Source organism: Eulemur rufifrons, chromosome 6 (genome assembly GCF_041146395.1).
Source record: "Eulemur rufifrons isolate Redbay chromosome 6, OSU_ERuf_1, whole genome shotgun sequence".
NCBI lineage: Eukaryota > Metazoa > Chordata > Mammalia > Primates > Lemuridae > Eulemur > Eulemur rufifrons.
The window spans coordinates 25,897,111-25,912,565 of record NC_090988.1 but is presented as its reverse complement, the minus strand read 5'-3'; the positions used below and the strand labels follow the sequence as shown (position 1 = coordinate 25,912,565).

At 42.4% G+C, this 15,455-nt stretch overlaps 1 protein-coding gene across 1 annotated transcript in view; it reads left to right on the top strand.

The window, feature by feature from the left end:
• Positions 1-14,604: 14,604 nt before the first annotated feature.
• The window catches only part of CUL5 (cullin 5), a 91,094-nt gene continuing 90,243 nt past the window's right edge, over positions 14,605-15,455 (top strand). Inside the window, exon 1 of the mRNA XM_069470923.1 lies at positions 14,605-15,042. Within this exon, the coding sequence (XP_069327024.1) occupies positions 15,019-15,042 (24 nt within the window). The 5' untranslated portion in view covers positions 14,605-15,018. The remainder of the gene's footprint in view (positions 15,043-15,455) is intronic.

The following is a 15,455-nucleotide window of genomic DNA, read 5'->3' as shown; positions in this document are numbered from 1 at the left end:
CCTAAGGTGACCTGCACTTCCCCATTTACTATCAGACTGGACAAGGAAGTGCCACAAGGCACCATGTGATCCATATATTTTTCCCTGCCCCATTGCATAGAAGTATCCTTACCCTCTCCTGACAAAATTCAATTACGTTTACTGGGATGAAGTCTCCTCTTCTTGCCTGCTGGTCCCTTGCCATAAGATAAAAAGTACCCAGTGGCCCCAAACTATGCCAAATCTGGCCCACCACTTGTTTTTTGTAAATAAAGTTTTACTGAAACACAGCCAAAAAAAAAAAAAAAGAATTTGTGGCTATTAATGTTATATTACATCTCAACAGTGGGGATCAGATGAGAGCTAGGCTAGTAAGGGCATATTAAGCTAAATGGTGCTGGTGGGATTACTAGGGCAACTATTGGCATTGATTAGAGTTCTTTGTGATTAATGGTAATAAATGCGTTGGATTAAGGTGGGCAAACATCAAAAAAAAAAAAAAAAAAAAAAAGTACCCAGTGCAGGCATAGCTTATAATTAACAGGATTCTTGCTGTGTCCTCTGGCAAAAGTGTTCGCCTTTGGAGATCAGGACCTCTTAACCTGCAAAGTCCAGAATTGCAGAGATGGAGAAACACAAATTCCCCAAGTAGATCACTGGGAGTGATTGTAAATGAGGTTACTCCTGCTTCTGCCCCTTGGTTCCTGGACCCATGTATTCTTCCTACTGGGGACACAGCACTCTACATAGGTCTTCAGAGTAAACCTGGCATCACGGAGGAGGGTGTCCAAGTTCATAGAGTATCTTCACTGAGCAGGCACTTCAGCTGTGCCTCCAACAGGCCAGTCTAATGCTCTATCAGGTCAGCAGCCTCTGGGTGATGCGATATATGATACAATCAGGGATCTCAAGGTCATGGGCCCATACCTGCACTTTGATGTAAAATGGGGCCCTGGTCTGATGTGATGTGATATGGCATGTTTTGCTGAGTCACTGCAAGCAGGAAGGGCAAACTTGTACCCAGTATATGTGCCTGTTTCTGCAAGAATTAACAATTAACTTTTCCAGTGTAAACAACTTGCCACCAAGGGGCCTGTTAGTCTCTTCGAGGGATGGCACTTCATCAATGACTCAGTTTGGTCTCTTCTGCAGGCAGATGGGGTATTCAGTGGTGGCAATTCAGCCCTCATACGTGGGAGCCCATGCTGTTAGGTCTAAGCACAGCTTCTATCCCTTCCACCATGACTACTTTGCTAACCTGCCCTTTATGCCAGAACCAAGTGGCCAATGATAGAGGTTGGCTGATGCCAACTGGCATAGTAATTTTATCTTTTTGGTGGTTTTAGTGCATCTTCTGAAGTAGATGCTCTTGTCAGTGTTAACATGTGCTACAAAGACCTCCATACTTTGTGCCTGCTCCCATATGTTCATGTTCTGCCCCATTCCAGATTTCTTGGTCCCCAGATCAGATAGCCAAACCATTCACTGCTGCCCAGGAGTGTGCATATTCTAACTTTAGGCCATTTCTCCTTCCACACAAAGTGAATGACCAAGGTATCAAAAATAAACCAGAGTAAAGTGACAAAAACAAATTTTACTCAGGAACTATGACATTAGGGGAAAGAGACTTCAGTATAGAACTGGGCTCAGTTCCAAATTCAACAAAGAAACGTGGGAATGTATAGCCAAGGAGCAGGGTCAGGGTTAGTGGATGGAAAATTACTAAGAGAAAACATCAGGGGTAAGAGGGATTGTGGCTGAACTGACGTAACAGGATTCTTGTTGATGGCAGGCTGGGGTGATCAGACATTACCTGGAGGATAATGAGGGATGAGGAGTTTGATCAGATATGGAGGGCGATCAGATATAAGGCTGGAGGGTTCCAGCTAAACTGGTGTAGCAAGATTCTTGCTAAAATGGGCTCTAGAATATGTCCAAGGACAGGGCCTAGTTAGGCTCAGGGGAACCTGAGTTTGGTCAAGGAGAGAATATCTGTTAAATTACACCATACAAAACTCTGCCCATTGGTAGGGTTTCCCTGACACTGCCTTTAAAGGCTTCTGTGCAGCCATTGTCCATTTTTGGCCTGCACACATGTACTAAGCCAACCCATCATGGATCAAGCTTGGCTATTTTTTTTTCTCCTTTATCAGCTTGTCATAAAGCCATAGGTGTGAGCTAAGGAAGAGGTGTGGATACAATGGTGTTGGATGACATAGGGATCCAAGCTTCCTGCCTACACAGCTAGCTTGTGCTTGATCCTGGATGAAGCACTTTCATCTCATGAAAGAGTGTTGCTGTGCTTGGTGGTTCTGATGGAAACCAACTGATGAAGGGCAGTTGCAGCCGTATTGTCACTTGGTGCTCCATGGTCAGGCTATTCACCTCTACCAGTGCCCAGTATCATGCCAGGAGTTGTTTTTTGTTTTGTTTTGTTTCTTAGAGACACTCTCTCATTCTGTCACCCAGCCTACCAGGCTGGAGTGCAGTGACACGTTCACTACAGCCTCAAACTCCTGGGCTCAAGGGATTCTCCTGTCTCAGCCTTCTGCGTAGGGGACTGCAGGCACACACCACCAGACTTGGCTAGTTTTTCTTATTTTTTGTAGAGACGGGGTCCTGCTTTGTTACCCAGGCTGGTCTTGAACTTCTGGCTTCAAGTGATCCTCCTGCCTCAACTTCCCAAAGTACTGGGATTACAGGCATGAACCACTGCACTCAAGTTGTTTTTTAAAGGCATATAATTCTCCACTACAGATGCAATGACTTTGATCCAGAACCCTTGTGATTCTCCCATTGGATCTTGCCATAAATTCCATAAGGTGTCTTTCCCCACCACTAGCTGCTGGTTGTTTGGTTCAAGCAGCAAGACAGCTTGCACCCCCGTACAGATCTCCTTTAGAGTCCTTTCCTTTTCTGGAAACCTGGTATGTGAGTCAGAGAAGTATTATCTGATATGGACTAAGCTGCCTTCAGAACCGGAAAAGACCTACTAAAATTTGTTCTTTCTTTGTCATGATGGGAGGTATAAGATGCAACAAATTATTCTTTACTTTAGATGGAATATCCCAACATGCACCTAATCACTTTCCTGAGTCCTTCATAGGGTTTATTTTGCATCTTTGAAGTGCATGTGGCTTCCAGCATAATTGCTACTCTTGCTCATTTCACATGATTAACATGATGTCATTTATCAATATGATGTTGTGCAGGATATTGAAAGAACCCAGATCTCTTTGGACTATAGTATGACAGAGGACAAGAGAATTAACACAGCCCTAGGACAAAACTGTAAATTTTTGCTGTTGTCCATGCCACATGACTACAAACTGTTTCTGATCCTCTTTTTTAATAGCGATAGAAAAGAATGTCTTCGCCAAATCAAAAGCTACATTCCATGTACCTAGCACCATGTTAATCTACTCTAGCAAAGATACCACATTGGGACAGTGACACAACTGGTGCTGTTGATGCCACAGCTGGTTGAGTTTGGTAGTCTACTGTCATTTTCCAAAATCTGTTTAGCGTTTTCAGGAGTAGGATTGGTCACTTAAATGGAGATGTGATGAAGATTACTATCCCTGAATCTTAAAATCTCTAAAAATAGTCCTAATTTTCACGATCTCCCCCAGGATATAATATTTTCTTGGCCAGGGCAGATGTGCATTTTCAGAATCTATTATTTCACCTTCCCCATTAAGCTAGCTTTTACTCCACAGGCCAATAATCCAGTATGTGCCAATCACCAGGCATAGTCATGCGTCACTTAACGAGGAGGATTTGTTCATTCCAAGAAATGCATCATTAGATTATTTCATCATTGTACAAACATCATAGAGTGTACTTAACACAAACTTAAATGGTGGAGACGACCACACACCTAGGCTATATGATATAGCCTATTGCTCCTAGGCTACACACCTGTACAGCACATCACTGTACTGAATACTGTAGGCAATTGTAACACAGTGATATTTGTGCATGTAAACATATATAAACATAGAAAAGGTATAGTAAAAATATGGTATAGAAGATTAAAAATGGTACACCTGTATAACGCACCTACCATGAATGGAGCCTGCAGGACAGGAAGTTGCTCTGGGTGAGTCAGTGAGTAAGGAGCAAGTGAATGTGAAAGCCCAAGACATTACTGGATGCTACTATAGATATTATAAACACTATACACTTAGAGTACACTAAATTTATAGGCATTCTTTCTTCAATAATAGATTAACCTTAGCTTCCTGTAACTTTTTTACTTTATAAACTTTTTCTTTTTTTAACTTCTTAACTCTTTTGTAATAACACTTAGCTTAAACACAAACACATTTTACAGCTGTACATTTTACAGCTTTCTTTATATCCTTATTCCATAAGCTTTTTTCTCTATTAAATTTTTTTTTTTTTTACTTTTTAAACTTTTGTGTTAAAAACAAAGAAACAAGCATACATATTATCCTACACGGGTATAGGATCATCAATATCACTGTCTTCCATCTCCAAATCTTGTCCCACTGGGAGGTCTTCAGGGGCAATAACAGGCATGGAGCTGTCATTTACTATGATGACAATGCCTTCTTCTGGAATACCTCCTGAAGGACCTGCCTGAGGCTGTTTTACTGTTAACTTTTCATATATATGTAGAAGGCGTACACTCTAAAATACCAACAGGGCCTGGCATGGTGGCTCATGCCTGTAATCTTAGCACCTTGGGAGGCTGAAGTGGAAGGATTGCTGGAGAGCAGGAGAGCAGCCTAGGTAACATAGCACAAGACCTTGTCTTTACAAAAAAAAAAAAAATAGCCTGGCATGATGGTACACACCTGTAATCACAGCTACTCAGGAGGTTGAGGCAGGAAGATCACTTGAGCCCAGGAATTTGAGGTTGCAGTGAGCTATGATGATGCCACTGCACTCTAGACTGGGTGACAGAGTGAGAACCTGTCTCCAAAATTAAAAAATAAATAATGATAAAAAGTATAGTAGATACAAACTGTAACAGTGGTTTATTATTAAGGATTATGAACTGTACATAACTGTATGTGCTACACTTTTATACAAGTGGCAGTAGGTTTATTTATACTAGCATCACCACAAACACGAATAATGTGTTGCGTTACCACATTACAACCATTACAATTTGTTGTTGCTAGGCAATACGAATTTCTTTTTCCTCTAGAAAGGGTCTCTCTCTGTTGCTCAGGCTGGTCTTGAACTCCTGGCCTCAAATGATCTTCCTGCCTCAGCTTCCCAAGCAGCTGGGACTACAGTCATGGCCACCATGCCCAGCTAATTTTTCAATTTTTTATAGAAATGGGAGTCTCTCTATATTGCTTAGCCTGGTCTGGAATTCCTGACCTCAAAAGATCCTCCAGCCTCAGCCTCCCAAAGTGCTAGGATTACAGGCATGAGCCACCATGCCCAGCTGGCAATAGGAATTTTTCACCTCCATTATAATCTTTTTTTTTTTTATTCTTTTTTTCTAACCTTGACATTTACTATCCATTATAATCTTATGGGATCTCTGTTGTATATGTAGTTCATTGTTGACCTAAATGTTGTCATGCAGCACATGATGCAACATTTCAATTATACATTTGAAGACTGCGGAAGTGACCACTGGATGAGTCTGTAGATGCAGTGAATCTGTTACTGAAAGTTTGGTACTTATCCCTGAGGCGAAATGAGTGAGAACAAAGAATGAGGACAAGTGGTTTGAGGAAGAGGAAGAGAAGTTTATTAATTTGCTAGCAAATGAGGAGGGCAGCAGACTAGTGCCTCAAAAGACCACCATCCTTTAGGCTGTAGAGTTAAAAAATTAATTTAAAAAATTTTAAAGAAAGAGGCCAGGCATGGTGGCTCACGCTTGTAATCCTAGCACTCTGGGAGGCCAAAGTGGGAGGATCGCTCGAGGTCAGGAGTTCGAGACCAGCCTGAGAAAGAATGAGACCCCCGTCTCTACTAAAAAATAGAAAGAAATTAACCAGACAACTAAAAATATGTAGAAAAAATTAGCTGGGCATGGTGGCACATGCCTGTAGTCCCAGCTACTTAGGAGACTGAGGCAGGAGGATTGCTTGAGCCCAGGAGTTTGAGGTTGTTGTGAGCTAGGCTAACACCACAGCACTCTAGCCTGGGCAACAGACTGAAACTCTGTCTCAAAAATAAATAAATAAATAAATACATTTTAAAGAAAGACCACCATCTTGCCTTTAAGCAGAAATACAGGACTTTTTAAAGAGGGACTTTTCAGTGGTTGGGCTCAGCTCTATGTGATCAGTGTCACATGTCATGGCTTCAGGCTATTATAACACCCCAGTACATTTTCAGTTGTCTTATCAAGTTTCTGTTTAAAAAAAAATCACTGAAGTATTTATATTGGAATTTTACTGAATGTGCAGATTAATTTGAATCACATCAAAGGTAAGTGTAACAGGATGTTCCTGCTAGTCTGAACTGATTCTTGTGTATGTCTAGTGGGCAGATTCAAGCTTTCGTCCCTTATAAGTTGCAGGAGTTGAAGGGAGAGCTATGGTTCTTCAGCTGCCTCACCTATGACAGCGTGGGCCATTTCTATTTAAAGAGAAGAGGGGGAAAAAAAGACCACTTGGCCTCCCTTTCAAGAAATATTCTGCAATGTAGCTTTACTACAGTGATGTAGATATTTTAGGCCCAGTTTGTTCCTTTATGCTTGCTCTCAAATGGATCAATTAGAATTTCTAACTATATTCTCTGAAATCACCAATGCATTGTAGATAGCAGACTACATTACAGAGCTCAGTGGAGCTCAAGAACACAAGCAGAATTGCTCCTGAGCATTTTGAAGCATTCCCTGGACATGAACAAAGTAAAACAAAATTTTAAAAGTGAGGGGGAGGAAGTGGAGGCTAGTGAAGGAAATGGTAAAACCTAGGTATTAATGTTGACATGACCTCCTTGCCTAGACTTGTGACAACTAGGGATGTTTAACTGTATAAGCAATAAGTAGTTTACTAAGCAAAAATATAGCAGGATACATCGTTTGTACCCTAACTACCAGATTGCTTTGGCACAACAAAAATACTGACAATTTACTTCAGATTGAATTCCATTAAGAAATCGAGTTTCATGTAGAATGTAAATCTCTAAATTATTTTACTAAAATATTATTTTTATTGATACACAGTCCATCATTATCTTGTAAATTGTCTGAACTGAGAAAATTTTTAAAAATTAGATAAGGTTTTTAAATGACAGTAGCTTGAATAAAAAGTATTATTATAGAATTTAAAAACGTTTTAATTAGATGAAGTTTCCCAAATGACAGCATGAATAAAATGTTGTAATTCTCCAACAGCTGCTAATTTTCGTTTCTTCTACTTAGCGGCAATTAGACAAGATAAAGTTGTTTGGTTTCTTTCCTGGTATTGGAAAAGTGAACAACTACTTGAGCAATTATAGCTAATGAAACAAGTATTAGAAGTGTTGGGGGTGTGTGTGTGTGTGTGTGTGTGTGTGTTTCTTTGAGTGTCTGTCTGAAATCCCCATTAAGCCAACAAGTCAACATTATCTCTGATGTTATCTCCTGCCACTGTAGTTAACTGACATATCCCGGGGGCTGGTGGTAGAGGGGTGTGCATGGCGGGGAAGGGGCCAGTTGAAATAGAGTTTTGAACATTCCCCATCCCAGTTGCTGCAATCCCAACAATGGACGCCGGGGGGCACCAGAGTACAAGGTTAAGGAGCCTGGAGTTAAAAACCTGACTTGCCTTCCCCCCCCCCCCCCAAGGAGGAGAGTTTCTAGCTGCTGGAGAATCTATTTACTGGCTCAGGAAAGAAGTGAGCTTGACTTGGTTACTGGAGCAAACAATTCCAGAGGATAAGCAAACAGGTCCAGCAAAAACATCAGAAAACCTAGACCCATCTCAGGTTTAACCACTCCTTTCCTGCATGAAGAGAGTATTGGAAAAGTGAACAACTAGTTGAGCAATTATAGGTAATGAAACAAGTATTAGAAGTGTTGGGGTGTGTGTGTGTGTGTGTGTGTGTGTGTGTGTGTTTCTTTGAGGGTCTATTTGAAATCCCCATTAAGCCAACAAGTCAATGTGATCTCAGATGTTATCTCCTGCCACCGTAGTTAACTGACATACCCCAGGGGGTGGTACATCCTGAGGGTGAGGCCGGGGAGGTCCACAGTTGTGGACGAGGGGCAAAGAGGAACTAGAGTCAGAGTCTTCCATGATGCAGCCTCCGGAGACATGGGAAGAATCAGGTCCAGGAGTGAAGGTTCTGCCTCGCAGGAAAAGAGAATCATGCCCGGAGCATTTTTGTCTGTTTTCTTTGATGTTTTTCTCTGAAACCATCCTTCAGACAGGAAGAGCATTCGATCACAATTCAGAAGACCTGAATCTAGTTCCAGTCCTGTCAATACACAATACTCACTGATATGATAGAAGATAATGAGACCCCAGACAAATTTATAGGTTGCAGGATGGTCAACCCAACAAGTTGGTTAAAATATCTGTTTGTTCTGAAAACCATGTAACCTAATCATTGGTTTTTCAAGAATCGATGATTCTGGTGCATGAGGATATTGTTTGGCAATATTTAAAATTTTTAGACACTTGCTATTTTTCAGCATTTGGGGGTTGTTTTCTGTTATATAAATAGAATATTCTAAGTCCCACATTATTTAATTCATCCTTGTAGAGAAAATATAATTGAGGCACGTGCTTCAGGCATTAATGATTGGTTAACAAATGAAGAATCTTGAAAGAATAGGTCACCGTTCAACAGTTACTTTGAGAAGACTAGCCCTAAACTAGTCATTAACATTTGTTTCCAGAATTCTCAGTAACTCAAATAAGCCCATGCTGTGCCTGGGTTCCCTGTCTCTTCTAGCAAGGGTTGGGAGAATCGGCAAGAATCCTGCGGATTTGGAGTAAGAGTGCCCCTCCCCAGCTTCCACACTTTCCTTTACTTTCTCATTCTAAGTGAAACTTGGTTTCCCCGTGAAGTCACTGCTTTTTCTGCATCTCTCTCACAGGATGGCTGACATGCCACTGGGCCTGGAGCTCATGTGTGGGCCTTCCTTCCTCCCTACTGCCACTTTCCAGATCCTCCTCCCTCTTCCCAAAAAACCTTCAGCTTTGAATTTTTTGTCGGTCGACTACCCATCCCTCAACCCTCCTTGTCACAGTCATGTACTGACCGCCCCGCCCCCAGTTCATATGCCCTCATTCCTTAATGAATTCAGATCCTGACTCCAATATCATTCTCCCCAACACTACTCTGTCATAATTCCTAGTGATTTCAATAACCATGTGGAAGATTATACTCTAGTGTTTTAATAAAGTTTCTCCTGTAAAGCAGAGTCTGAAATAAGGACTTGAGATACAAGTGATTTAGTTGGGAGATAACCCAGGAAATAGGAATGAGGGTTTAGGGAGAGGAAGACAAGGAAGGAGGAAAACTGAGCCATCAAAGTCACTACCATGAACAAAGGAGACTCAAGTCTGCTGAGACCTCTGGGAAGCATCCTAAGTGCCCCACAAAATTGTCTACCAACGACCCAGAGGCTGGGGCACTTATCCACTGGCTTCTGACCCTGTTGGGTGAGGGTTGTTCCCTGAAGTATTGTCTTCCTTGTACTTTGCTGTGCTTGCCTGTGAACCTAGCAGGCTCCTGGGCCTTCAGAGAAGACCCTGAGGGGAAGGCAGAAAGGAGAGGTGCCTTTTTCAGGTGAGAAGCTATCAGGAGTCTGAGCTTGCATGAAATGTTCACCGTAGCTGCTGCTAAAATCAGAAGTAGGTCAGGGGGATGTGATTGGGACACCAAAAGTGTCTGGAATGCCCAGCTTTTCCATTCCCTGATCTCCTCTTTTCCAGTGATTCTGTCCTCCACCCTCCCTCAACTACTCTCTCCCTTGATCAGAGCTTAGTCTTTGTTATTACCAATAACTTCTACCAGTAACAACCTAAGCTTAATTTCACCCTCCAGCTACCACTGCCTGTCTTTCCAGCTGGGTCCCTCTTGTATCTGGACTCCAACAATCCTTACCCTCTCACCTGGACAGACAGCACTTCTATCTCACCGTCCTCTCCCAGTTCTTCACCCTCCTGATTCAGCTTAAATCCAATGATCAATCATCATACCCGCTCCCTTGCATATAGGCTCAACTCCCTTTATCATTCTCCCTCAGCAAAACCCAACCTTAGTTACATCCTATTCCACACCTGTTCTGTGCCTGCACCTGAGGCTGCATATGGCTTTGGAATGAAACAGGTCCTGCTACTCACAAGCTATGAAACCTTGGTCACATTACTTAACCCCGCTGAATCTTAGTTTTCTTAGCTATACTGAGTGGTCTCAATTAAAATTTGGGACTAGTCTCAAGTTGGCACTTAGGGCTGCCTAGAAATCATAATACATTTCCTTAGTCCCTTCACTCTCCCACCATCATAGATAACAATTTCCTATCTTCTCCTTTTCTCTTTTCTTTATAAACCTCATAACATTCTCACTATCAGCTGATGACCTGGCTTTCAACTTCCATTAGAGAAACAATCAGAAGAGAATTTTCACTTCCAAGAGCCCCTCTACTGCCTCGTGCCCATCCTACCACCAGGTGTCCATGGTCCTAGCCAAGGTGAGCCTCTCTACATTTGCGCTCTAAGTGCCATCCTCTGTCCTTATCAAGAACGTGGTTCTGGGCGGGGCTCATGCCTGTAATTCTCGCACTCTGGAAGGCCGAGGTGGGAGGATCACTTAAGGTCAGCAGTTGGAGACCAGTGGGAGCAAGAGTGAGAGCCTGTCTGTACTAAAAATAGAAAAAATTAGCCAGGTGTGGTGGCGCATGCCTGTAGTCCCAGCTATTCGGGAGGCTGAGGCAGGAGGATCACTTGAGCCCAAGAGTTTGGGGTTGCAGTGAGCTATGATCATGCCACTGCACTCTACCCAAGTGACAGAGCAAGACTCTGTCTCAAAAAAAAAATATATTAAAAAAAAATAAAAGTTATCCTATTTCACAGACAAGCACTGGTAACACTGTGAATTTTTTTTCCAGTTTCCCCCCTATTCAGAGTAGGAAATAAAATCGTACTTTTTTTCTTTACAAAGTTGGAAGCATAGCACATATGTGGAATTTTGCACCCTATATTTTTGCCCACCATATTCTTAGCTTTTCCTCATGTAATTAGTCACATAAGAAGTTATGAAATTATTAAGTAGGTATGCTAGGGAAGAACCAGCCCACCAAAGAAAAACATGACAGGAGTGTTGGGCAGCGCTAAGTGCCCATTTGAGGTCTGAGTTTATGAATTTAGAGAGAAACCACTTTACTTGGTTTGGGGCTTTTCTCTAGCAATGTTCAGCTACTGGGGTGTAGGCATGGAGAAGATAGAGAGATGAGTTTATTCAAGGTTGTGAATTTATTACTTGTATATGACAGAGGGAAAACGGGGGTAGGTTGTTGAAGACATTTGCAGGAAAATGATTATGTAATATATAAAAATTGGACTGTGGGAGTTTCACTCCTGACCTGGTCCCATGAGTGGAAATCTTAGGGTGGTTTTCTTTGGTTTCACATGGGTACTGGTGGAGCTTTTACTTCTTTACCTTCTCCTTCCCCAGCCACTTACCTTATCCAGGGCTCCACTTTCCAGAGGTAGGGGTGGAGCTTAGAAGTGTTTGGGACCATGGGGGAGGAGTCATCCAAACAGAGTGGTCTCCATGGCCTGAGCAAAGACTTAAGGGACAGGTGATTGATTGTCTTATAGGCAATATAGATAAGGCAGCTACTTCTGAGATGCCCTCTTCCAAAAAAAACAACTAATACACCCCTCAGCACAGGCAATGTGTAGCCCTTCCTGGCACAGCAAGGAAGGATGTTCTGGTTTAGGAATAAGGATAGAAATTGATATAGGGATACAGTTAGATTTTGGCTTGGGGTTGGGTTTAGGTTTGGCTCCTGTGGGTTTTCCTGGTGCCAGGGAGTGGTGCAGTCTTTTGAGGTGAACTTTTTTTTTCTCCATGTGATACCTACAGGTCTAGAAGGCCCCAATTGCCATCATGCTCCATCTATTGAGTCTTTTCCCTCCTCCATCTCCAAAATCCTGTGAACCCTTAGAGTTCCATCTAGGTTTTCACCAATTCTGTAATCAATATATAGTTTATTGATTAAACTTTACATACTGTCTTTATGTGTTCAAAACTTTTTCTGTTTTTTTTTTTTTGTCTCTTACAAATTAAAAGCTTTGACTTTACAGCTTTTGTGTTTAAAACAGACTTTAAGAGCCTATTTTGGTGGTATATGTACACCATAGACTACTATTCAGCCATAAGAGAGAATGAAATCATGTTTTTTGCAGCAACAGGGATGGGGGCCATTATCTTAAGTTAAATAACTCAGCGACAGAAAGTCAAATGCTGCATGTTTTCACTTATAAGTGGGAGCTAAATAATGAGTACACACGGACATAGAAAGTGGAATAATAGACGTTGGAGACTTGAAAGGGTGAGAGGGTGAGAGAGGAGCATAGGATGAGAAATTACGTAATGGGTACTATGTAGAGGAATTGGGTGAGGGTTACACAAAAAGCCAAAAGTTCACCATTTTTCAATATATCCAAGTAACAAATTTGCACATGTACCCCCTAAACCTATAAAAATAAAAAATTAAAAAAAGATACACCATAAACTGTTTAAAAAAACAGACACTATTTTGGAAGTAATAATCCCAAACATCCTGGAAGCAATGTATGCTTTCGGGCCTGCCAGTAATTGTTTTTCTATAAAAAGTATGAAAAAAAAAAGCACAAAAATATTTTCAGTAATTTATATCATACTGCTGAGTGAAAAAAATATGTTAAAGAGTATAAATAGTAGTTATCTCTACAAAAAATTGAAAAATTAGCCGGGCGTGGTGGCACATGCCTGTCTGCCTGTAGTCTTAGCTACTTGGGAGGCTGAAGCAGAAGGATCACTTGAGCCCAGGAGTTGGAGGTTGCAGAAAGCTATGATGATACCACTGTACTCTAGCTGGGTCAACAGAGCAAGACTCTGTCTCAAAAAAAAAAAAAAAAAATTCAAACATGGACAAGCTGAAAGTATTAAATTTACACAGGGAAAACTAGCATATCCACCACATACATTCTATCCTTAACATTTTATTGTACTTGCTTTATCAATATTTCCATCCAACCATCAATCCATTTTATTTTTGATACATTTACATTTTAAAATAAATTGTAAATATAACTTTATTTACTCCTAGATCCTTCAGCCTGAATATCATTTACTATACTTCAAATTTTGTTTACTATTTTTTCATTTTTTGTTTTAGTAGAGTTGGGGGTCTTGCTATGTTGCCCAGGGTGGTCTTGAACTCCTGGCCTCAAGCAATCCTCCTGCCTCCGCCACCCAGAGTGCTAGGATTACAGGCATGAGCCACTCCACCTGTCCAGGAGGCCTACTTTTTATTGTATTTCTTGTAGCATCTTCTGAATTTTGTAGTATGTGCTTGTATTCTGTATTTTTAAAGATTAAATGTTTAAGCATTTTAAACATTTAAGCAGTTTTATAACAATGAGCCATTGAATCTAAATCGGATGAGAAAGTGAAAAAAGGAAGGGATGACAGATAACGAGGAAGTGGTCGGGTCAACAGAATGCAGAACTCATTGAAGTCAGAGTTGTAGCAGTGGTGTTATCAGAACAAGCAAGTTAGGGGAATGGAATGTTCTGGTTAGACAGTGGGATGTTGAAATTGAATTCTCAAAAGTAGTCATAATGTTCAGTGATAAGCTTCCATTCATAAGGAAGAGGTAGCTTGCATGGATGGAGGAGATGAGGATATCAGCCCCCTTGCCCATCATGATACACTCTCAAGCACACATTGGATTTTTCTTTGCAGTCTTTATCACAACTCCAATTAAGTATTATAATATTTGACTTGTATAACTATGCTTAATATTTGGATCCCTTATTAGACCATAAGCTCCAAGAAGGCAAGGGTCTTTTTTAATTCTGTATTTCCAGTGCCTAGTACATATGAGTGCTCAAAGAAGTATTACCTTCTTAATTGGATTCTCTAAGTAGGGTCATTCCTCTTCTCTGCTTTATTTTACTCCAACTCTTCTTTATTTATACATTTTATGAATGTATGAATGAATACTGTTTTTAAACATCATAATCAATACCAGCTATCCTGTACGTCCAACCTATCGATATTCTCCTCCATTGGCCAGTGGTTTGTGGTGTAAAGGGATACAATTTGGGGGCTTATCAGGATCTTCTAAAATGTGCCTTCAGGAAATTCAAGATTAATATTCCCTGAACAATCTTTTATGGAATATCTAAGTGCCACGCACTCTTGAGTAGAAATGTTAATAAGCAACACGTTTGTTCACTTACTGAGCCCATTCTATGTACCAGTTCTTATTGAAGACAGCTATTAAGAGTATTTCAAGTAATGAGTAATGTGTCTCCCTTAACGCGGAGTCCCGGGATTTGGGGCCCGGGAGAGGTGAAGGAAAACGTGGGTCCCGCCAGCAGAGGGCGTGCTTCCGACCCACCGAGGCTTTCAGGCTCCCACGCTCGCTCCCGAGCACGTCCCCGCCCTCCGCGTCACGTGACGCGGCCGCGGAACCTGAGCTGCCAGGCCTGAACAGAGCTAAATTGGTTGCCGGTGGGCACTGCGGGTGCAACCACAAAGGCTGATCCGAAGGCGTTGGGGAGGTTCGTGGAGCCGATGCTTCCTCTTCCAAGTCAGGTCGGCTCTTGTTACCTTCTCACCATTCGCCGTTCCCGTCTCCCTGAGCGCTTGCATGAGCTCTTTCGTGTGGGGAAGCTCCGGTGACCATGTAGGGGGAAAGAGTGAGGAAGCTCCGAGTGCTTGGGACAAGGCCAGCGCTGTCGGCACGCCGCCCCGGCGCCCACCACACCCCGCGGTGCGGGCCGCTGGGCCCGTGGGCCCTGGTGGGAACTCCGGCCTCCAGTTGTGGCCTGGACGGGAGCGCCACGAATTCTCGCGTCTTCTCGCGAGAGTCTAAGTTGAAGGAACATGGCGACGTCTAATCTGTTAAAGGTAAGACCCTCACCCAGGTTGGGTTTTACTCCGTGAGCGCCGGGGTCAGCCTCGGGAAAGGCTCGGCTCAGGTTCAGCCGCGAAATGTAGGAGTGTTCAGGGGTTGTCCACCGCAAGGAAAGCTGCAGTGGCTGCCGCCGAGAACCGGAACGCTGGTCTGTGGCCTCGGGGTCGACAGGCTCTGTTGGTCCCTCACGCCAGTTGACCGGTGTGAATAACCCGGCTGAGGGATGGCGTGGACCGATGCTTTGAGGGGACTAGCTCTGCCCCGGAGCGGGAGATGAATGGTCGTGCTGAGCCCTGACCGATTGGGCCGTTAGTAGTACTCTTAGCTTCAGTTTCTTCTGAAGCGAGTGTCTAAGAAGCATAAAAGGGAAATCCAAGACAATGCTGCCTAATAGTTTTCGATGAAT